General features: G+C 49.4%; 1 protein-coding gene across 2 annotated transcripts in view; it reads left to right on the top strand.

The window, feature by feature from the left end:
* The window catches only part of LOC129713156 (cytosolic purine 5'-nucleotidase-like), a 219,023-nt gene that overhangs the window by 44,192 nt on the left and 151,654 nt on the right, over nt 1–23,177 (top strand). For both annotated transcript variants that reach the window (XM_055661990.1, XM_055661991.1), the window contains one exon: nt 1,395–1,516. In XM_055661990.1, coding sequence (XP_055517965.1) covers nt 1,395–1,516 — 122 coding nt within the window. Of the gene's footprint in view, nt 1–1,394; nt 1,517–23,177 lie in introns of those variants that run through there.

Here is a 23,177-nt window from a genome sequence, read left to right as displayed (position 1 = left end):
AGGTGGATGGTGTTTCAATGTTCGAATTGTGGTGCATATGGTGGGAAAACAGTGTTTGGAGTAGAGAATCAGATATAATTTTACTGAGTTACAGTACAGAAATTAGAGACTGAATGGCCAGCTCCTGCTTTTAACGCTTGTATTCTACTGACCAGCATTTCATAGTTTGGTGAAGCTAGTCACATCAAGGCCACACAAGGTATGGGTACACAAAAAGCCTACAGATGTTGGAATCTTGAGCAAAAGGCAAACTCAGTGTGTCAGGCAGCATCTGTGGAGGGAAATGGACTGAGGACATTTCAGGTTTGGGACCCTTCATCAGACTGACAGATGACAAGTTCTTTCTTTGAAGTTCGATAGTGAGCCAGTGGGTTTTCATAACAATCCAATAGTTTGGTGATCATCATTACTCATGACTACTTGTTTTAATAGCTGCTACTTTCTCCATCACCCCACTGACAATACTAGTCATGTCATAAAGTTAGATCTATTATAAGAAAACTTATAATAAAATTACTGGAAACATTCAGCTGGTCAACCAACACATTTGGAGAATGAGTCAGAGCCAATGCTTTAAGTTTAGCTTTTAGCTTTAGTATTGGCACATTTACCGAGTGATAAGGTTTGTTTTGCATGTTATACAAACAGATCAGATCTACCGTACATAGATACATTCAGTTCAAACTCAAGTACCTGTACACAGATAGAGCAAAGGGGAAGATACAAACTGCAGAACATAGTTCTCAGCAAAGATCAGAGAGCTCTAGTATCTTTGGTTCTCAGCATTGCAGCAAATCAGTTCCTTAGACAAAGACCAATGTCTGAAATCCATTAGAGCTGTATCAAACAGTACCCTAGAGTATTCAGATGCCTGATAATGGATGGGAAGAAACTGTTGCTGATTCTGGTGGTGTGCGCTTTCAAGTTTCTGTACCTTCTGTCATTCGAGAGCAGGGAGAAGAAGGAATATCCAGGTTGGGACGAGTCTTTGCTTATGCTGGCTGCTTTTCATAGGCTAGTCTGTGTGATGGATTTGATTACATCTACATCTGTCTGTAATTTCTTGTGGTCTTGCAACCAAGGGTGATGCAACCCAACAGCATGCTTTTTTTTGGCACATCTGTGTACGTTTGCAAGAGTCACTGGAGATTTGCCAAATTTCCTCAGGAACTAGGTGGGGTTGGTGTGCCTTCTTGGCTTCTCATCAATGTGATTAGTCCACTACAGATCATTGGCAATATTAAAGCCAGGGAACTTGAAGCTCGCAATCATTTCCACATCCACACCATTGATGCTGATTCAAGACAGTGACTTTTCATCAAAGCTTTGTACTGAATTATAAATGTAATGTGTACCCAGTGTTTTGTGTTAACCCAGAGTTTTTAATGTTGCAGGTATGTTACCAAGTGAAAGAAGGGAGCATTTGCAAGATGGAGCGTGGGCATTTACTGCTTCTGATCCAGAGAGGGCCACTGCTTTTGAAATGGCGGGTCTGAAGATTATGAAGAAAGCCAAGGTAGGATGAAATAATTAGCTTGAAAATATAAGCAGTAAGTGTGGGAAGCATTCAGCATTCAGATTCAATTTTAATTTTAATTGTCATTGTCAGTGCACAGTACAGAGACAACGAAATGCATTTAGCATCTCCCTGGAAGAGCGACATAGCAAATGATTTGAATAAATAATAATAAGGGTGGGGTGGTGATTGGCAGTCACCGAGGTACGTTGTTGAGTAGAGTGACAGCCGCTGGGAAGAAGCTGTTCCTCGACCTGATGGTTCGGCAACGGAGAGACCTGTAGCGCCTCCCGGATGGTAGGATGGTAAACAGTCCATGGTTGGGGTGAGAGCAGTCATTGGTGATGCTGAGCGCCCTCCGCAGACAACGCTTGCTTTGGACAGACTCAATGGAGGGGAGCGAGGAACCGGTGATGCGTTGGGCAATTTTCACCACCCTCTGCAATGCCTTCCGGTCGGAGACAGAGCAGTTGCCATACCATACTGTGATGCAGTTGGTAAGGATGCTCTCGATGGTGCAGTGGTAGAAGTTCACCAGGATCTTCAGCCAGTCAGGTAGCAACTGTGGAAACTGGAGATGTCAACCGGAAATTTCTTAAAGGATTCTCATAAAATTCTTAAAGGATTGGACAGGCTAGATGCAGGAAAAATGTAAGGGTCACAGTTTAGGAATACGGGGTAGGCCATTTAGGACTGAGATGAGAAAAAACCTTTTTACTCAGACAGTTATGAATCTGTGGAATTCTCTGCCACAGAAGGGAGTGGCCAATTCACTGGATATTTTCAAGAGAGAGTTAGATTTGGCTCTTAGGGCTAAAGGAATCAAGGGATATGGGAGGAAAAATAAGAACGGGGTACTGATTTTGGATGATCAGCCATGATAAGGGTTGACGGTGGATATGCAATGGAAGGCATTTAAAGACTACGTGGATGAACTACAACAATTGTTCATCCCAGTTTGGCAAAATAATAAATCGGGGAAGGTAGTGCATCCATGGATAACAAGGGAAATCAGGGATAGTATCAAAACAAAAGATGAAGCGTACAAATTAGCAAGAAAAAACAGCCTACCAGAGGACTGGGAGAAATTCAGATTCCAGCAGTGGAGGACAAAGGGCTAAATTAGGAAGGGAAAATAGATTATGAAAGAAAACTGTCAGGGAACATAAAAACTGACTGCAAAGGTTTTTATAGATATGTGAAGAGAAAGAGATTAGTTAAAACAAATGTAGGTCCCTTGCAGTTAGAAACAGGTGAATTGATCATGGGGAACAAGGACATGGCAGACCAATTGAATAACTACTTTGGTTCCGTCTTCACTAAGGAAGACATAAATAATCTGCCGGAAATAGCAGGGGGTCAAATGAGATGGAGGAACTGAGTGAAATCCAGGTTAGCTGGGAAGTGGTGTTAGGTAAATTGAATGGATTAAAGGCCGATAAATCCCCGGGGCCAGATAGGCTGCATCCCAGTGTACTTAAGGAAGTAGCCCCAGAAATAGTGGATGCATTAGTGATAATTATTCAAAACTCTTTAGATTCTGGAGTAGTTCCTGAGGATTGGAGGGTAGCTAATGTAACCCCACTTTTTAAAAAGGGAGGGAGAGAGAAAATGGGGAATTACAGACCAGTTAGTCTAACATCGGTAGTGGGGAAACTGCTAGAGTCAGTTATTAAAGATGGGATAGCAGCACATTTGGAAAGTGGTGAAATCATTGGACAAAGTCAGCATGGATTTACGAAAGGTAAATCATGTCAGACGAATCTTATAGACTTTTTCGAGGATGTAACTAGTAGAGTGGATAAGGGAGAACCAGTGGATGTGTTATATCTGGACTTTCAGAAGGCTTTCGACAAGTAAACGGGTCCTTTTCAGATTGGCAGGCAGTGACTAGTGGGGCACCCGCAAGGTTCAGTGCTGGGACCCCAGCTATTCACAATGTATATTAATGATTTGGACAAGGGAATTGATTGCAACATCTCCAAGTTTGCGGATGACACAAAGCTGGGGGGCAGTGTTAGCTGTGAGGAGGATGCTCGGAGGCTGCAAGGTGACTTGGATAGGCTGGGTGAGTGGGCAAATGCTTGGCAGATGCAGTATAATGTGAATAAATGTGAGGTTATCCACTTTGGTGGCAAAACCAGGAAAGTAGACTATTACCTAAATGGTGGCCGATTAGGAAAAGGGGAGATGCAACGAGACCTGGGTGTCATGGTACACCACTCATTGAAAGGCGCAGCAGGCTGTGAAGAAAGCGAATGGTATGTTGGCATTCATGGCAAAAGGATTTGAGTATAGGAGCAGGGAGGTTCTACTGCAGTTGTACAGGGTCTTGGTGAGACCACACCTGGAGTATTGCGTACAGCTTTGGTCTCCAAATCTGAGGAAATACATTCTTGCCATAGAGGGAGTACAGAGAAGGTTCACCAGACTGATTCCTGGGATGTCAGGACTTTCATATGACGAAAGACTGGATAAACTCGGCTAGTACTCGCTAGAATTTAGAAGATTGAGGGGGATCTCATAGAAACTTACAAAATTCTTAAGGTGTTGGACAGGCTAGATGCAGGAAGATTGTTCCCGATGTTGGGGAAGTCCAGGACAAGGCGTCGCAGTTTAAGGATAAAGGGGAAATCCTTTAGGACCGAGATGAGAAAAACATTTTTCACACAGAGAGTGGTGAGTCTCTGGAACTCTACCACAGAAGGTAGTTGAGGCCAGTTCAGTGGCTATATTTAAGAGGGGGTTAGATGTGGCCCTTGCGGCTAAAGGTATCAGGGGGTATGGAGAGAGGGCGGGTGCAGGATACTGAGTTGGATGATCAGCCATGATCCTATTGAATGGCGGTGCAGGCTCGAAGGGCCGAATGGCCTACTCCTGCACCTATTTTCTATGTTTCTATCATATAGAATGGCAGTGCTAGCTCAAAGGGGCAAATGGCCTGCTCCTGTACCTATATTTCTAGCTTTCTATGTTCTATGAAACTTTAGCTACATTTCCCTGTCTGTAGATCTGCGTTTTCGGCATTTTTGTTTAAATTTCAGCTTTGCAACGTCTGCACAAACATATGTGAGCTCACTTCCCTCTTTCACTCTATATTGCAAACTTTAATGTTACCAATTCTTTTAAGTCAGATTCTTACTGTGAATTCTGCTTAAATATAAAGGCAGTGTAAGCAAATTTATTGCAAAGATCTACAACAATTATTTTTCCAAAATCTTGCAAGCCTCCAGATTATTAATGTAAATTGTGCATTGGTTAATCTCACACATGTGCATTCAAATGTGTGCACCTGGATGTTTAGTTATGCATTAGTCATGTGTAAACATTTCACCTCTTGGCAGGTGTATGATATAAGACCCAGTCACTCAAAGGTTAAAATGTGATCTAGTAGCTTGAATGATTTACATATAAAACTGCCTTGGGTATCAGAGAACAGGAGCAATAAGGTTAACCGACTGTTCCAATTTCCTCTATTCCTACAAAAGCTCTGTGCAACCAGGGAAGAATTGTGCAATTACATCACTATTACATATTTGGGAGTCTGAAGAAAGCCCCCAAGTGAAGCTTTGTCTGTCCATTCCGTCTTCAGATGCTGCCTGACCCACTGAGTTTATACAGCACTTTGTATTTTGCTCAAGATTGCTGATGGGGGTGGGTGGGAGGAGGGTGTCCCCCTCCCATTGGAATTGTGCAATACTGCATACTGCAGCGAGTCTTTTAACTTACACTTGAATACAATATATATGCTTTAAATTGGATTGGAGCGTTTTTGAAAGGGGGGAGGCTGTGCGATCACTGATCACTGGCCTTGGGGATACCCGGTGAGGGAGTGGAGCAACCGAGTGGGGAGGGTGTGGAAGAAGGGGGTCCCCCTCCAAGGGTAGGAACTTTTTGAAATTTGATGTATTAAAATCAGGTTTTAGTGCACTGTAGAAGTATGATTTCAATGTTTTTTGTATGAAGTATTTTTAGGAAAGAACTTTTTAAGGGGTACCTTTATCCACACAAAGGGTGATGGGTGTATGGAACATGCTGCCAGAGGAGGTAGCTGAGGCAGGGACCATCCCAACATTTAAGAAAAGGTTAGACTGATACATGGATAGGACAGGTTTGGAGGTATGGACCAAAAGCAGGTAGCGTAGGTGGGACATGTTGGCGGGTGTGGGCAAGTTGCGCCGAAGGGCCTGTTTTCACACTGTATCACTCTATGACTACATTATACCTCCACCATGCATGAATGATTCAAAATCAAGTGATCGAGTTTTATTGCCATATACTCAAGCATAGAAACATAGAAAATAGGTGCAGGAATAGGCCATCGGCCCTTCGAGCCAGCACTGCCATTCAATGTGATCATGGCTATTCATCTAAAATCAGTACCTCTTTCCTGTTTTTTCCCCATATCCCTTGATGTTGTTAGCCCCAAGAACTAAATCTAACTCTCTCTTGAAAACATCCAGTGAATTGGCCTGCACTGCCTTCTGTGGCAGCAAATTCCACAGATTCACAACTCCCTGCGTGAAGAAAGTTTGTCCTCCATCTCAGTCCTAACTGCCCCCCCCCCCCCTTTATTCTTAAACTGTGACCTATGGTTCTGAACGCCCCCAACATCGGGAACATTTTCCCTGCAGTTACAGGAAGTGAAAATCTAGCAGGCAAGCAGGATGCTTTCTCCAACCCCCATTTGAAGTCTACAATCTTCCACCATTTCTACCCAGTGCGTGGTACTTCTAGCAGCCACTGGTTGTCCTTCAGGATGCACTCTCTCTCCTCTCAACCCCCTCTCGCTCTCCCCCTCTATCTCTCCCCTCCATCTCTCTTTCCCCTCTCTCTCTCTCTCCTCTATCCCTCTCTGTTTTTCCTCTCACCCCTCTCTCTCCCCTGTCTCCCCCCCTCACCCCTCTCTCTCTTCCCTCCCTCCTCTCTCTCCCTCCCTCTCCCCCCCCCTCTCCCTCTCCTCTCTTCCTCTCTCTCTCCCCTCTCTCTCCCTCCTCTCTCTCTCTCTCTCTTCCCCTCTCTCCGTCCCACCTCACTTCTCCCCTCTCTCTTGTCCCCTCTCTCTCCCCCCTCCCTCTCTCCCTCTCTCTCTCCCTCAGTCTCCCCCCCTCTCTCTCTCTCTCCCTCTCTCTCTGAACCTCTCCCTCTTATTCCTGCCCCTCTCGGACCCCAACACTCAAAATCTCTCTCCCCCCCTTCCCCACTCCTTCTTGCCCTCCCCTCTCTCTGCCCCTCTCTCTCTGCCTCTCTCTCTCTTTCTCCCTCCCTCTCCCTCTCTCTCTGTCTCTCTCTCTCTCTCTCTCTCTCTCCCCCCCTCTCTCTCTCCCCTCTCTCTCTCTCTCTCTCTCTCTCTCTCTCCCTCCCTCTCTCCCTCCCTTCCCTCTCTCTCCCTCTCGCCCTCTCTCTCTCCCTCTCTCTCTCCCCCATATCTCCCTCCCACCTCACTCCCCCTTGCTCTCTCTCCCCTCTCTTTTTCTCCTGTCTGTATCTCCTCTTTCTCTTTGTCCCCCTCTCTCTCTCTTTCCCCAGTTTCTCTCTTTCCCCCCCCCCTCCCATCTTCACCCTCTCTCTCTTTTACCACCCCTCTCTCTCCCCCCCTCTCTCTCCCCATTCTCTCCTACCCTCTCCACCCTCTCTCTCTCTTCCCTCTTTCTTCCCTCTCACCCCTCTCTTTCTCCCCCCCCCTCTCCCACCTCACTCTCCCCCTCTCTCCCCTACCTCTTTCCGCTATCCCTCTTCTCTCTCTACATTCACCCTACCCCCCCTCTGTCTCTCCCCTCTCTCTCCTCTCACCCCCCTCTCTCTCTCCCCACTGTCTCCCTGTCTCCTTCCCCTCTCTCTCTCTCTCCACCTCCCTTTGAGAGTCTGTCCCTTCGGCACAGAGACTCTCGCGGCAGCGGCGTTTCCGATGCCTCCGACGGCCCGGGACACTCGCAGTGTCCAGAGTGCTCCATGGCCGAAGCTGCAGCGAGCGACTCGCTAGCCATGCAAATACTCGTCAGCCCCACAAACTCAATAGTCCCGGCTCCCCGCATCTGTATCCGCCCACTGCTTCCATCCCTTCCTCAGCCCCGGCTCTCCAACACCCGCGGACCATGCAGTTTATCCGAGTTTTGAAATTTTTGTTGATCACAGAATTTCTCACCACAGAGCGTGAGAAATTTCTGATCAGCGTGAGGGCGTGAGAGTTTGCTTGAGGGCGTGAGTCTCACGCTCAAAGCGTGAGAGTTGGCGGCCCTGGGGAAGGGCATGTAAGGACAGCTGATCCTCAGAGACAGAAAGAGCAGATGAATGCGAAAGTTTGGAAAGAGAAGCAGGGAAGTTGACCGTTGCAGAAGGGAGGTACACAATACACAATACAATTTATTTGTCACTTGAACCTCATAGAGGCTCACGTGAAATGTTGTTTCTGCAGTCATACATACAAGAAAAAAAAGACCCAAGACACAACACAATTTACACAGACATCCATCACAGCGCATCTCCACCTCGCTGTGATGGAAGGCAAAAAAAACTTATCTCTCCCCTGCACTTCCCTCTCCCCCCCGATGTCAGAGTCAAATTCAGAGCCAGAGCCCGAGCCCCCGGCAGGCGATAACAATTGTCCCGCGGCCATTGACGCCGCGCCGGGTGATGCAAGGCCGCGCTCCGGGTCTTGTTGTTGGAGCCCCGGGCGGGCGCTGGCAAAGTCCCGCAGCCGTTGAAGCCACGCCGGGCGATGATGTAAGGCCCCGCTCCAGGTCATCCTCGACCCCGCTACTCGGGCGTGAGAAGTCGCCGTTGCGGAAGCCCCGAAAAGCGGTCTCCCAGCAGGGACCCGCGGGCTCCCGGTGTCACTGTCCACCAGACCTGCGGTAAGCCTCCGAATCTCCGAGGGTCGGGTCACAGCAGCGCGCCACCACTGCTCCTCCCGCTCCGGACTCGGCCAGCTCCGTGATGGTGAGTAGGTCCGCAGCTCCGTGACTGGAGCTCCAGGACGTTCCTGCTGGAGGCCGCTCCACGGTGCAGCCCCAACGACAACGGAGACCCGAAAGGTCGGGTTCTCCGTGCAGGGGAAAATTTTTTAAAGTTTCCCCCCCCCCACCCCCCGCCCCCCCCCCCACACACACACACGGGTGTTGTTGGGATAATTGTGGCAAGTTACAGAGGTCACTGAACTGTACCTCAGCTCCCCTGGCGGTAACCCAGGTGGTCTCATGTCATAGAGTCATACAACAAAGAACCAGGTCCCACCTTGGCAATGCAGACTTTTATGCTAGTCCCACCTGCCTACGCTTGGCCCATCTATCCATCTATTTCCTATCTATATATCTATCTATATCTATTCTATATACTATCTATATATCTTCTATCTTCTACCTATCTTCTAGCTATCTTCTTCAATCTATATTCGATTCTATATCTATACTATTACTAAAACTGTCATCTTGACCACTACCGGTCTGCTTTGTTTTTAAATTTGCGCAAAAATGGTACCCTACATTGCTAGGATTTTTCACCACCTTACGCACTGTTATCCTCTGCTCCAAGCGCACCAAGTTTTGTTCCAATCGGTGGAATATTAGAAAAGCTATGAAGGTTTGACAGATCGTGAGATCAGCAGATTGGTCTTCTCGCCTGTCAAATCACCATGAAGGTAACGCTCCTTCCGGGGTGAGGAGAATAAAGCCCCAGAGGCCGCGTGTGAGTGAGTCAGCCCAGAAGTTGTGAGTGAGAGTTGAGTCCAGAACTGTGAGTCCACAAACGTGAGTAAGTGAACTGCGAATCCACAAGTCGTGAGTAAGTGAACTGTGAGTCCACAAGCCGTGAGTGACTGAACTGTGAGTCCGGAAGTCGCGCCGAGTCCGGAAGTCGCTCCCAGTAATGAAGTCGAGTCGTGTGCGGGAGTCGAGCCTGTGTGCGGGAGTCGAGCCTGAGTCCAGAGGTCCACAAGCCGTGAGTGTCTGAACTGTGAGTCCACAAGCCGTGAGTGACTGAACTGTGAGTCCACAAGCCGTGAGTGACTGAACTGTGTCCACAAGCCGTGGCTGAGTGAACTGTGAGTCCACAAGCCATGGCAGTGAACTATGAGTCCACAAGTTGTGGCTGAGTGAACTGTGAGTCCACAAGCCGTGGCTGAGTGAACTGTGAGATCACAAGCTGTGAGTGAGTGAACTGTGAGTCCCAGAAGGCTCACCATCCCCGCCCAAACAACCCCATCCCTCACTCCTCGCACCCCTCCCCCCCTCAACGGCAGGCCACGGCAGCGGTAGGCCACGGCAGCACTCCCCTCCCACCGGCCCCTTCCTGAAGCCGTCCCCCTTCCCCCAGCTACAGAACGCTCCCGCCAGCCCCCGCCTGATACCTCCCCGTCCCCAGCTGCATAACTAGCCCAAGAATGCATTCGACCCACAATGTCCGTACTAGCCATCTGGAAACCAGTCCCTTCGGCTCACAACACCCATACTAGCCCTCCAGAAAGCCCCCCCCCACTGGCCACCCCCTAAAGTCGTCCCCCTCCCCTGGTTGCAGGATGCTCCCCCTTCCACCCACCGGCCCCCGTCAGCTCCGCCTGAAGCTGCGCCCCTCCCCAGGCTGCAGAACGCAACAAGAGACGCAACAAGAAAGAATGGACTGAATAAACCTCCTCTGTAACGTTTAAATTGTTGTTATATTTTAAGAGTTATTCACATTTTAAGCTTTAATAAATCCCATTTCCACTTGCCGTGTTCGTCAGCTGTACCTGCGCAGTAATACCTGCAAGTTTTATGTCACAATGGAAACCCAATGGGAGGGAATGGCTACGCCGCCGGAGAGCTGTTAAGAGTGGAGGGGGGCATTTAAGGGGGGATGGAGTGAGTATGGAAGTGGTGAAGGGCAAGGGGCAGAGTAGGGGGGTGAGGGGGAGGAGGGGTGATCAGGGTGAAACAGGGACTCACAACGGGATCCGGCAGCTGCGCTTGCGCAGTTGGGGGCTATGCGTGAGTAGTGGAATATTGGAATTGATGGAGAGGTGGAATATTGCATTGGGGGACCAGCCTCCTGTGTGAGAATGGGACCCAACGGGTCCCACTTAGTCTAGTACTTAACTAAAACTCTCATCTTGTCCTCTTCCGGTATGCGTTGTTTTTACATTTGCGCCAAAACGGTACCAGATAGCGCTACAATTTTTCGCCACCTTCCTCACCTTTCTCCTGTGCCCCAAGCACATCAAATTTTGTTCTGATCAGTGGAATATTACAAAAGTTATGAAGGTTTAAATCAGCAGATTGGTCTTCTCTCCTGTCGGTCGCCAGGATGGCAAAGCCCCTTCCGGCACCCGCTGTCAATCACAGGGGTGAGGAGAATAAAGCCCCGGAGGCGGGGCTGATTCCAGAAGCTGTCCAGAAACCCCCCCCAAAGCCGTAAGGCCGAAAGCCGCGCAGAGTCTAGTAGCCCGGAACCCGCGCGGAGTCAGGGAGCCCGGAAGCCGTGTGGAGTTGGGGAGCTCTGGAGTGCAGAGCGGCCGACTGCTGCAAACTCGAGATCCTGGGAACTGAGGAGTGAGTGTAGGGGGATAGAGGGAGCCGGGAGCTGGCGGGGCCGTGCGCTGCAGGGAACACCACTGCCCTCCCCCCCACACATCCCCCTTGCCACACCCACCCACCCCAGCGGCAGGCCACGGCAGCGCACCCCCCCCACCGGCCGCTGTCCCCTTGCACACCCCCCCCCCCCCAGGCTATCCCCCCCCCCCCCCCCCCCCCCCCCCCCCCCACCAGTCCCCCCCCCCCACCCCACCAGTCCTTGTCTGAAGCCGTCCCCCTTCCCCCGGCTACAGAACGTTCCCGCCGCCCCCCACCTGAAGCCGTCCCCCCTCTCCGACCCCAGCTACAGGACTAGGCCAAGAAAAAGTCCGTTCGGCCCACAATTACGGTGCTGGCTCGAAGGGCTGAATGGCCTACTACTGCACCTATTGTCTATTGTCCTACTAGCCCTCCGGAAACCAGTCCCTCCGGCCCACAACAGCTGTACTTGCCCAAGATCAGGCCCTGCGGCCCATAATTTCCATACTAGCCGTCTGGAAAACAGTCCCTTCCCATTTCCCCGCTGCAGAACGCTCCGCCCCCCCCACTGGCCCCCGACAGCCCCTGCCTGAAGCCGCCCCCCCTTACCCGGCTGTAGGACACTTCCACCCCGCCCCCTGACAACCCCCTCCTGAAGCCGTCCCCCCCCTCCCTCAATGCAGAATGCTGCCCCCCACCCCCACCCCCCACTCCCTGAAGCCGGTGGGGAGCAGCAGCAGTGGTAGGCCACGACAGCATCGGCAGCGGTGGGCCATGGCAGCGGTGGGCAATGGCAGCGGTAGGTCACAGCAGTGGTAGGCCAGGGCAGCGTTCCCCCCCGGCTGCAGGATGCTCCCTCCCCAACCCACGGGCACCTGACAGCATCTGCCTAAAGCCATCCCCTTGCCCTGGATGCAGGACGCTCCCACCTCATGGGAATAAAGCTGTTTCTGAGTCTGGAGGTTCGGGCGTAGAAGGCCTTGTAACGTCTGCCGGAGGGAAGTAGTTCAAACAGTCCGTTACAAGGGTGTGAGGAGTCTTTATGGATGCTGACGGCCTTCCTGAGGCACCGTGTGTGGTAGATGCCCTCCAAGGCTGGTAGCAGTGTCCCAATGATCTTCTGCGCTCTGTGGACGACGCGCTGAAGAGCTCTCCTCTCCGCCTCCGTGCAGCTGAGATACCACACAGAGATGCCATACATTAATATGCTCTCTGTGGTGCAGCGGTAGAACGTTGTCAGCAGCTGTTGGGGCAGACCAGTCTTTTTTAATGTCCTCGGGAAGAACAGTCGTTGCTGTGCTTTCCTGACCAGCGCAGCGGTGTTGGTGGACCATGTGAGGTCCTCAGAAATGTGAGTGCCCAGAAACTTAAAGCTGGACACTCTCTCCACACTTTCGTATTCTCCATTAGGTGGGACTAAGGGAAAAAAAGTTGTTCGGCACGGACTTGTAGGGCCGAGATGGCCTGTTTCCGTGCTGTAATTGTTATATGGTTATATGGTTATATTATGGGACCTCCTGAAGTCAATAATCAGCTCCTTGGTCCTTGGTCTTTTTTTTTTTTTTTTTTTTTTTTTTTTTTTAATCAAAAAATTTATTCAATTATTAAAAAATAATATTTACACTACAATAAAACAAGCCAGAACCCACCACCATAAATACAATACAAACATATATCCATAATAAACTATTATACAATTATGATACAATCCTTATTGAGGATACATTCAACACCCTGCGGAGCCCAGCGGTCCCGGAACTCCCTCAGGGTGCCCACAGTCAGGGCGTATTCCCTTTCTAATCCCACCCGGGCACGGACGTAACCCCGGAAAAGGGGCAGGCAGCTGGCCCGGGTAGAGCCCTCCGCCGCCTGGCGCCGTGACTCGCGGATGGCCAGCTTGGCCAGGCCCAGGAGCTTGGTCCTTGGTCTTGGAGGTGTTTAGTGACGTTGTTACGTGCGCACCAGTCCGCCAGGTTCTGCACCTCCGGTCTGTATTTTGTTTCATCACTGTTGGTGATCAGCCCAATCACTGTTGTGTCATCTGCAAACTTCACGATGGTGTTGGTGTCGAATGCAGGAACACAGTCGTGAGTGAAGAGGGAGTAGAGCATGGGGCTTAGTACACAGCCATGTGGTGTGCCGGTGCTCAGGGTGATAGTGGAGGACAGGTACGGGCCCAGTCTCACTGCCTGTGGTCGCTCCGTCAGAAAGTTCAGGATCCAATCGCATATCGGCGAGCTGAGGCCTAGCTGGTGGAGTTTGGTGGTGAGCTTGGGGATGACCGTATTGAATGCAGAGCTATAGTCAACGAAGAGCATCCTCACGTACGTGCCCTGTCTGTCCAGGTGAGTCAGGACAGTGTGAAGAGCAAGAGAGATGGCATCCTCTGTTGATCTATTTGCCCTGTATGCAAATTGATGAGAGTCCAGTGAGGCAGGGATGCTGGATTTGATGTGGGAGAGGACCAGCCTTTTCGAAGCACTTCATTGGGATTGGAGTTAGGGCAACCGGGCGGTAGTCGTTCAGGTTGGTGACTTTAGACTTTTTCGGCACTGGCACTATGGTGGCTGTTTTCAGGCACTTGGGGACCGTTGCCAGAGATAGAGACAGATTGAAGATTCTCGTGAATACCTCCGCCAGCTGTACAGCACAGTCCTTTAGTACCCTTCCCTGGACTCCATCCGGGCCTGCAGCCTTGCGTGGGTTGATCCTACGCAGAGCACACTGTACCTCCTGAGTGCTCAGTGTTAAGGCCTGTCCCTCCGCCATGGCCTGGGTTATTCCACTCCTGGTGGTGTTGCCAGTTTTGAAGCGGGCAAAGAAGGTATTTATATTTCAGCTTTCCAACGTCTGCACAAGCATATGTGAGCTCACTTCCCCCAAGTGAAGCTTTGTCTGTCCATTCCGTCTTCAGATGCTGCCTGACCCACTGAGTTTATACAGCACTTTGTATTTTGCTCAAGATTGCTCATCTGTAGTTCCTCAAGTCTCCATATTTGGCAGTTGTTGTTTTTGGAATGTAATTGAAAATGTTGAAGCATATGTATGACATGTTGTTTTGCAATTTGAGAGTTTTGAAGTTCATGTGTGACATTGTACCTCAGTGGATTCCATTACATCAGAGTTCAGTAACATCCTAACCAAGGCCTAAAGGCTCTGTCCTACTTTCATGACCTAATTCACAACCTTTTTTACTTGTGGACATTTTTCATCAGGCTAGAAAAATGCCCCGACCTACTTGATACCACAAGTACCTACGACTAGCATCATGACCTACCTACAACCTAACTACGACCTCCCACGACTTGTGACGACCATGCTGCGAGTATGAGTCAAGGGCAAACTCGGCAGAAGTTGTATAGTATAGTATATCTTTATTGTCACATACCCAGAGGAAACAAATAAACGTTGCTCAACCAGTGTCCATTCAGTGTGCAGTACAAAAATAAATAGAAATAAAAATACATATATCATGAACAAATTAAACACTCTACTCTCTACTAAACATCAACAGGTGTTCCGATCAGCAGTGGCACGACAGTGGCTCTGCTGCAGTGTGTCCAGGTTGGTGGTTGGTGTGCGATACTTTGGCAGGGGGCAAAGTCCGTTTATCAGTCTTATAGCCTGCGGGAAGAAGCTGAGGAGCATCCTGCTGGTTTTGCAGCTCCTGTACCTCTTCCCAGATGGCAGGATGGAGAATATGTGATGCGATGGGTGGTAGGGGTCTTTGATGATGGAGATGGCTCTGCTGATACATCTCTTCCTGTATATGTCCAGCAGGAAAGGGAGTGGAGCACCAATAATCCTGCTGGCGATCTTCACAATCCTGTCTAGTTGGTGCCGTTCGTACGCCTTGCAGCTCCCGAACCAGGAAGTGATGCCGTAGGTTAATGTGCTCTCGATTGTCCCCCTATAAAAAGTTCATAGGTGTGTAGTGGGGAGGCCTGCTTTACGTAGTCTTCAGAGAGGGTGTAGTCGCTGCTGGGCTCTCTTGACCAGTGCTGTGGTGTTGGTCGTGGACATCAGGTCATCTGACAGGCAGAGTCCTAGGAACTTCAAGCTGCTGACCCTTTCCACATCAGCTCCATCGATGTGCAGAGGTGTATGGTGTTGTTTTCCCGTCCTCCTGAAGTCAACCACCATCTCCTTAGTTTTTCCCACGTTGAGAATGAGGTTGTGGGATTTGCACCATCCTGTGAGCAGCTCCACCTCCATCCTGTACGCCGACTCATCATTGTCAAGATTCAAGATTCAATTTAATTGTCATTTGGACCCCTTGAGGTCCAAACGAAATGCCGTTTCTGCAGCCATACATTACAAACAAATAGACCCAAGACACAACATAATTTACATAAACATCCATCACATCGCTGTGATGGAAGGCCAAAAAAACTTATCTCTCCACTGCACTCTCCCCCCCCCGATGTCAGAGTCAAAGTCAAAGCCCCCGGCTGGCGATGGCGATTGTCCCGCGGCCATTAAAGCCACGCCGGGTGATGCACTGTTGTGTCATCAGCGAACTTGTTGATGAAGTTGGTGTTGAGTCTAGCAGTACAGTCGTGTGTAAGCAGACTAAACAGCAGGGGGTTTAGGACACAGCCTTGGGGCGAGCCAGTGCTCATGGCTATGGTTTTTGATGTCCTACTGCCCACCATGACTGTCTGCTGCCGTTGCGATAGAAAGTTCAGGTCCCAGTTACATGTGCCAGCATCAACCCCCAATAGCTCCAACTTCTCCACCAGCTGCTGCGGAATGATTGTGTTAAAAGCAGAGCTGAAGTCTATGAAGAGGATCCTGGCATAGGTATTTTTCCGATCAAGCTGTGACAGTACGAGGTTCAGTGTTGTTGAGACTGCGTCCTCTGTGGATCGGTTGGCTCTGTAGGCGAACTGGAGTGGGTCTAGGTCGGCAGGTAGACTATTTTTGATATGCTGCATAACCAGTCGCTCAAAACACTTCATTACTATGGGTGTTAGAGCCACTGGTCGAAAGTCATTATGGCTGGCTGGGTTTGGTTTCTTCGGGACAGGGACGATGGTGGCACTCTTAAGACAGTTGGGCACTACTGCCTGGCTGAGTGAGATGTTAAAAATGTCTGTGAAGACATCTTTCAGTCGCTCGGCGCAGTCTCTTAAAATGCATCCAATTGTGAATTAGGTCGTGAAAGTGGGACAGGGCCTTAAGGGTTAACTCATGGCACATGACAACACTTGATTTGGCCCACTGAAAGGAGGCACCCCTGAGGGCATTTACAGAGGTTTAACTGCATGCATGTCTCAAAGCACAATGTGCAGTAGAATAGGCTCTTCCTCACCAATCTTTAGGTGCTGTGGTGCATGGAGATAGCACGGGAAGTGCTTGATGACTCGGCTGCGGTTTGGGGGTTAGATGGTGGTGTAGAGAGGTTTGGGGTGGATGTAGCAGGTTTGGACAGACCTTATCTCCTGCTGCAAGACGCTGTTCCCCCGTCACCGACCCCGACAACCCCCGCCTGAAGCCATCCCCCTTCTCCCAGCTGCCGGATGCTCCCCCCTCCCCCACCGGCTCCGACAGCCCCTGCCTGAAGCCGACCTCCTCCCCTGGCTGTAGGACGCACCCCCCTCACCGACCCCCCCACAGCCCCCGCCTGACGCCGTGCCCCTCCCCCGGCTGCAGGACGCTCCCCCCCCCCCCCTGACAGCCTACGCCTGAAGCTGATGCCTTCCCTCTCCGTTTGTAGGGTAGGCGAAAGGAGAGGGAGAGGTGAGGGAGGGATTGGGGAAAGGGAGGAGAGAGGAAAGATGAGGGAGGGGGAAGAGGAGGTGAAGGGAGTGCTGGGGGATGAGGGGAAATGAGCCGCGCCTGCGCAGTTGGGGGCTATGAATGAGTGGTGAAATATTGCGTTGGGGGAACGGGTGAGTGGTGGAATATTGCGTTGGGGAATGGATTGCGTTGGGGGACCAGGCCTCCCGTGTGACTAGGACCCAACGGGTCCCACCTAGTCTAATATTACTAAAACTCTCATCTTGTTTGTTTGTGAATCTGCCTGTCTGTGATTCAGAGATGCCGTGAACTACACCAAAATGGTACATCATAGCGCTTCAAATTTTGCACCACCTTACTCGCAATTGTCTTGTGGTGTGTTTTTTTTTTATCAAGTTTCGTTTAGATTGATGTTATATTTTACAAGTCATTCACATTTTTAACTTTACAAAATCCCACTTTGAGATATATTTCTTCCATCTGCACAGGCAGTTACAGCAATTACGTCACAGAAGGATTGTAGCGCTGCCCACTACAATGTTGCAATCCCAGGACACTGAGTCCTGCCAGCCCTAGCAAGTGCAATTACATTTGTTTAAAAGTTTAAAATGAGGGAGGGTGAATAAGAGGAAATGAGCCGCACTTGCACAGTTGGGGCTATGGGTGAGTAGTGGAATATTGCGTTGGGGGAACGGGTTGGGTTGGGGAAACGGGTGAGTGGTCGAATATTGCATTGGGGAACAGGCTGCGTTGTGGGACCATGCCTCTCATGGGTGAGTGGTCGAATATTGCGTTGGAGGAACGGGTTGCGTTGGGAAACCAGGCCTCCCATATGACAGGGACCCAATGGGTCCCATGGTGTAGTATATTACTAAAACTCCCCTCTTGTCAGCCTGCGCGTGTGTGCGTGTGAGTGCATCATGGCCTGAATTACCCAAAAATGTACGTGACGGCGCTACAATTTTTGGACCATCTTACTCAACATTTGTCTTGTGGTGTGTTTTTATCAAGTTTCGTTCAGTTATTCAGATTTTAAACTTTACAAAATCCCACTTTGAGAAATATTTCTTACCTCTGCACTGGCAGTTACAGCTATCATGTCCCAATGGGATTGTAGCCCTGCCCACTACAATGTTGCAATCTCAGGACACTGAGTCCTGCCAGCCCTAGGAAGTGGAATTGCATTTTTTTTAGTTTAAAATGAGCAAGGGTGAATAAGGGGAAAGTTGGGGGCTATGTGTGAGTGGTGGCATATTGCGTTGGAGGAACGGGTTGCGTTGGGGGACCAGGCCTCCCATGTGACAGGGACTCAACAGGTCCCACTTGGTCTGGTATCTCTCTAAACCTAAGATAGACATAAAAAGCAGGAGTAACTCAGCAGGACAGGCAGCATCTCTGGAGAAAAGGAATGGATGACGTTTTGGGTCGAGACCCTTTTTCAGACTGGTTAGGGATAAGGGAAATGAGAGATATACAATGTCCTCCATAATGTTTGGGACAAAGATCCATCATTTATTTATTTGCCTCTGTACTCTACAGTTTGAGAATTGTAATTAAAGAAATCACATGTGGTTAAAGTGCACATTGTCAGATTTTAATAAAGGCCATTTTTATACATTTTGGTTTTCACCATGTAGAAATTACAGCAGCGTTTGTACATAGTCCCCCATTTCAGGGCACCATTGTGAGCCACGGTAGGCGGCGCGACTCTGGTCAGCAGCGGCCTCTGCAGCCTGTCCGCGTTTTTATTATTTTTTGTCTGTGTTTTTATGTAGTTTTTGTTATTTTATGTTGGGGTGTGTGTGTGTGGGGGGTGGGGGTGGGGTGGGAGGGGGGGGGAGGACTTTTGAATCTCTCCCTGCACTGGAGACCCGACCTTTTCTCGTCGGGTCTCAGCTGTCGTTGGGGCCGCAACGAGGAGCGGCCTCCAACAGGAAGAAGCCGGGGACTCAGGTGCCGACTCACCTCACCGTCGCGGAGCTGGCCGAGACCGGAGCGGGTGGAGCGGTGGAGGAGCGTTGCCGCTGCCGCTGCTGCTGCTGCTGCTGAGTCGGAGGCTGCTGCTGCGGGTCTGCGGACGGCGGCACCGGGAGCCCGCGGATCCCTGGAGGGAGACCGCTTTTCGGGGCTCCTGCAACGGCGACTTCTCCCGCCCGAGTTGCGGGGTCGAAGAGCTCCTGGAGCGGGGCTTAGCACCACTGCCCCGCGCGGCTTGGAATGCGGGACTTTGCGAGCGCACACCGGGGGCTCCAACATCAAGACCCGGTGTGCGACCTCGCACCACCCGGCGTGGCTTTAATGGCCGCGGGACAATCGCCATCGCCAGCCGGGGGCTTTGACTTTGACTCTGACATCGGGGGGGAGAGAGTGCAGTGGAGAGATAAGTTTATTTGGCCTTCCATCACAGCTATGTGATGGATGTTTATGTAAAATGTAATTATGTTGTGTCTGGGGTCTATTTGTGTGTAATGTATGGCTGCAGAAACGGCATTTCATTTGGACCTCCAGGGGTCCAAATGACAATTAAATATACTCTCTCTCTTGATTGGGACACAGCAATGTCATGTAAATGAAAGTAGTCATGTTTAGTATTTTGTTACATATCCTTTGTATGCAATGACTGCTTGAAGTCTGCGATTCATGAACATCACCAGTTGCTGGGTGTCTTCTCTGGTGATGCTCTGCCAGGCCTGTATTGCAGCCACCTTTAGCTTATGCTTTCTTTTGGGGGCTGGTCCCCTTCAGTTTTCTCTTCAGCATACAAAAGGCATGCTCAATTGGGTTCAGATTGGGTGATTAACTTGGCCAGTCAAGAATTGACCATTTTCTAGCTTTGAAAGACGACTTTGCTGCTTTAGCTGTATGTTTGGGATCATTGGCTTGCTGCTAAAATGAATTGCCGGCCAATGAGCTTGGGCCTGTATGGCTTGATTTGAACTTGAGCAGATAAGATGTGTCTATACACTTCAGAATTCATTATGCTACTACCATCAGCAGTTGTATCATCAATGAAGATAAGTGAGCCAGTACCTTCAGCAGCCATACAGGCCCAGGCCGTAACACCCCCACATATGAGGTGGTATGCTTTGGATCTTGGGCAGTTCCTTCTCTCCTCTATATTTTGCTCTTGCCATCACTATGATACAAGTTAATCTTCGTCTCATCTGTCCACAAGACCTTTTTCCAGAACTGTGGTTGCTCTTTTAAGTAATTCTTGGCAAACTGTAACCCTGCCATCCTATTTATGCAGCTATCCAGTGGTTTGCATCTTGCAGTGTAGCCTCTGTATTTCTGTTCATGAAGTCTTCTGCGGTTAGTGGTCATTGACAAATCCACACCTGACTCCGGAAGAGTGTTTCTGATCTGTCGGACAGGTGTTTGGGGGATTTCCTTTATTATAGAGAGAATTCTTCTGTCATCAGCTGTGGAGTTCTTTCTTGGCCTGCCAGTCCCTTTGTGATTAGTAAGCTCACCAGTGCTCTCTTTCTTCTTAATGATGTTCCAAACAATTGATTTTGGTAAGCCTAAAGTTTGGCTGATATCTCTAACAGTTTTATTCTCGTTTCTCAGTACCATAATGGCTTCTTTGACTTTCATTGGCACAACTTTGGTCCTCATGTTGATAAACAGCAATAAAAGTTTCCAAAGGTGATGGAGGAAAGACTAGATGCTGGGAGCTCTCTTATTCCTGCATTAAGGAGGCAATTAAGCACACCTGAGCAATTACAGACGCCTGTGAAGCCTTGTGTCTCAAACATTATGGTGCCCTGCAAAGTATTACTGCGGTAATTTCCATATGGTGAAACCAAAATGTATAAAAAATACCCTTTAATAAAATCTGACAAAGTACATTTTAACCACATGTGATTTTTTAAAATTACAAATCTCAAATTGTGCAGTACAGAGGCAAATAAATAAATGATGGGTCTTCGTCCCAAACATTATGGAGGGCACTTTAGATGGTGATGTAGAGAGATAAAGAACAATGAATGAAAGATATGCAAAAAACTTACGATGATAAAGGGAACAGTCCATTGTTGGGTGAAAATGAGAAGCTAGTGTGACTTGGGTGGGGGAGGGATAGAGAGAGATGGAATGCCGGGGCTACCTGAAGTGAGATAAATCAATCTAATACCACTGGGCTGCAAGCTGCCCAAGCGACATATGAGATGCTCTTCCTCCAATTTGCGTTTAGGCACACTCTGACAATAGAGGAGACCTCGGACAGAAAGGTCTGTGTGGGAATGGGAAGGAGAATTAAAGTGTCCAGCAACCGGGAGATCAGGTTGGTTCATGTTGGCTGAGTGAAGGCGTTCCGCGAAACGATCGCCCAGTCTGCGTTTGGTCTCGCCCATGTATAAGAGTCCACATCTTGAACAACGGATACAGTAGATGAGGTTGGAGGAGGTGCAAGTGAACCTTTGCCTAACCTGAAAGGACTGTCGAGATCCCTGGACAGAGTCGAGGGAGGAGGTATAGGGACAGGTGTTGCATCTTCTGCAGTTGCAGGGGAAGGTACCTGGGGAGGGGGTGGTTTGGATGGGATGGGATGAGTTAACCAGGGAGTTGCAGAAGGAAAGATCTCTGCAGAAGGCGATGGGAAAATGTGGCTCGTGGTGGGATCCCGTTGGAGGTGGCGGAAATTGTGGAGGATTGTGTGTTGTATAGTGTGGAAGGTAAGGACTAGGGTGGACTTTGTCTGTTGCGATTACGGGAGGGGGAGCAAGGGCAGAGCTGCGGGGTACTGAGGAGACACGAGTGAGGGCCTCATCTATGATGGGAGGGGAGAACCCCCGTTCCCTAAAGAATGAGGACCCTAGATGGAACGCCTGATCATGGGCGCAGATGCGGTGTAGACGCTGGAATTGGGAGTAGGGGATAGAGTCTTCGCTGGAAGCAGGGTGGGAAGAAGTGGAGTCAAGATGGTTGTGGGAGTCAGTGGGCTTGTAATAGACGTCAATCAATAGTCTATTTCCTGTGATGAAGACTGGGAGATCAAGAAAGGGGAGGGAGGTGTCGGAGATGGTCCAAATAAATTTGAGTGCAGGATGAAAATTGGTGGTGAAGTTGATGAGGTCCATGAGTTCTGCATGGGTGCAGGAGGTAGAACAGATGCAGTCGTCAATGTAACGGAGATAGAGTTCGGGGATAGGGCCAGTGTACGCCTGGAACAGGGATTGTTCAACGTACCCTACAAAGAGGCAGGCGTAGCCGGGGCCCATGTGGGTAACCATAGCTATGCCTTGGACTTGGAGGAAATGGGAGGAGTCAAATGAGAAGTTGGTATGGGTCTGCCAGGGCTGTTGTTTGTGGATTTTGGTGAGAAGGTAAAATCAGGCTGGGCGGGCTGGGAAACGATAAGGTTGGATGGAGGAGGCTGTGGAAGGCAGACAGCCAGAAATGATGACATCAAAAATTGCGTGTGAGTTTAAAGCCTGGTGCTCATCTGTGGGATCATGATCCAAGGATAAATAGGAGGAGGTGTCAAGAGTTGTCACCTGGCCTCAGTCCGGTAGAGGTCACGCCAGACTACCACGGCACCTCCCCTGTCGGTGGGTTTTATTATAATGTTGGGGTTGCTGCAGAGTGAGCGCAGGGCTGTACATTCAGATGGGGTGAGGTTAGAGTAGGGAAGGGGAGTGGAAAACTCGCCTGGCCTCAGCCCCGCTCTCTAAACCTTTTTGATCCATGCTTTAAGTCCTTTAACCATTGCAGAAGAGAGCTTGAGCTCTTTAATTAGAACACAAATAGATGCACATAAAAAGTTGTGTGATGCCAGTAAGGGAAGTACACAAAGGAAAGAGCAGGTGACCCACTCCATTCAGTGTAATCATGGTTAATCTGCCCTAGGCCTGAACTCCTCTTTTGTGCCAGTTACCAAAGTCTTTAATTCCCTGATCTTTCAAAAATACCTCTTTAAATACCCTCAATGATCTGCGCTCCACAATCCCATCTGGTTGAGAATTTCAGAGATTCACAGTGCCCCATGAAAATAAATTTCTCTTTAAGTGATTGTTTTAAGTGACTGTACCCTTATCTGGCAACCGTTCTCTCATTTGTGCCTTCCCAGCAAAGGGTAACACGCCACTGTTGAAAAATTAAATATATTAAAAGAAATGTATGCAGTGCTTCCTTATTTTATTTCCTGTTAAATTGTTGTTCCTATTTTTAACGCATATCCACAGTCAAAGGTTCAACGGTTCAAAGGTTCTTTATTAGTCACATACGGTGTAGTGAAATGCGTAATGCCATTGCAGCACATAAAAAAGAAAACAACATAACAAAAATAAAGAAATTTAAACATAAAAAACATCCCCCACAATGGTTCCCACTGTGAGGGAAGGCATAAAGTCCAGTCCCTATCCTCCCATCCCCAGGTCCGATGTTCCAGGCCCTTC

Source organism: Leucoraja erinacea, chromosome 35 (genome assembly GCF_028641065.1).
Source record: "Leucoraja erinacea ecotype New England chromosome 35, Leri_hhj_1, whole genome shotgun sequence".
Lineage (NCBI taxonomy): Eukaryota > Metazoa > Chordata > Chondrichthyes > Rajiformes > Rajidae > Leucoraja > Leucoraja erinaceus.
Note: the sequence above shows the minus strand (reverse complement) of the source record. Positions and strands in the feature narration are given on the sequence as shown.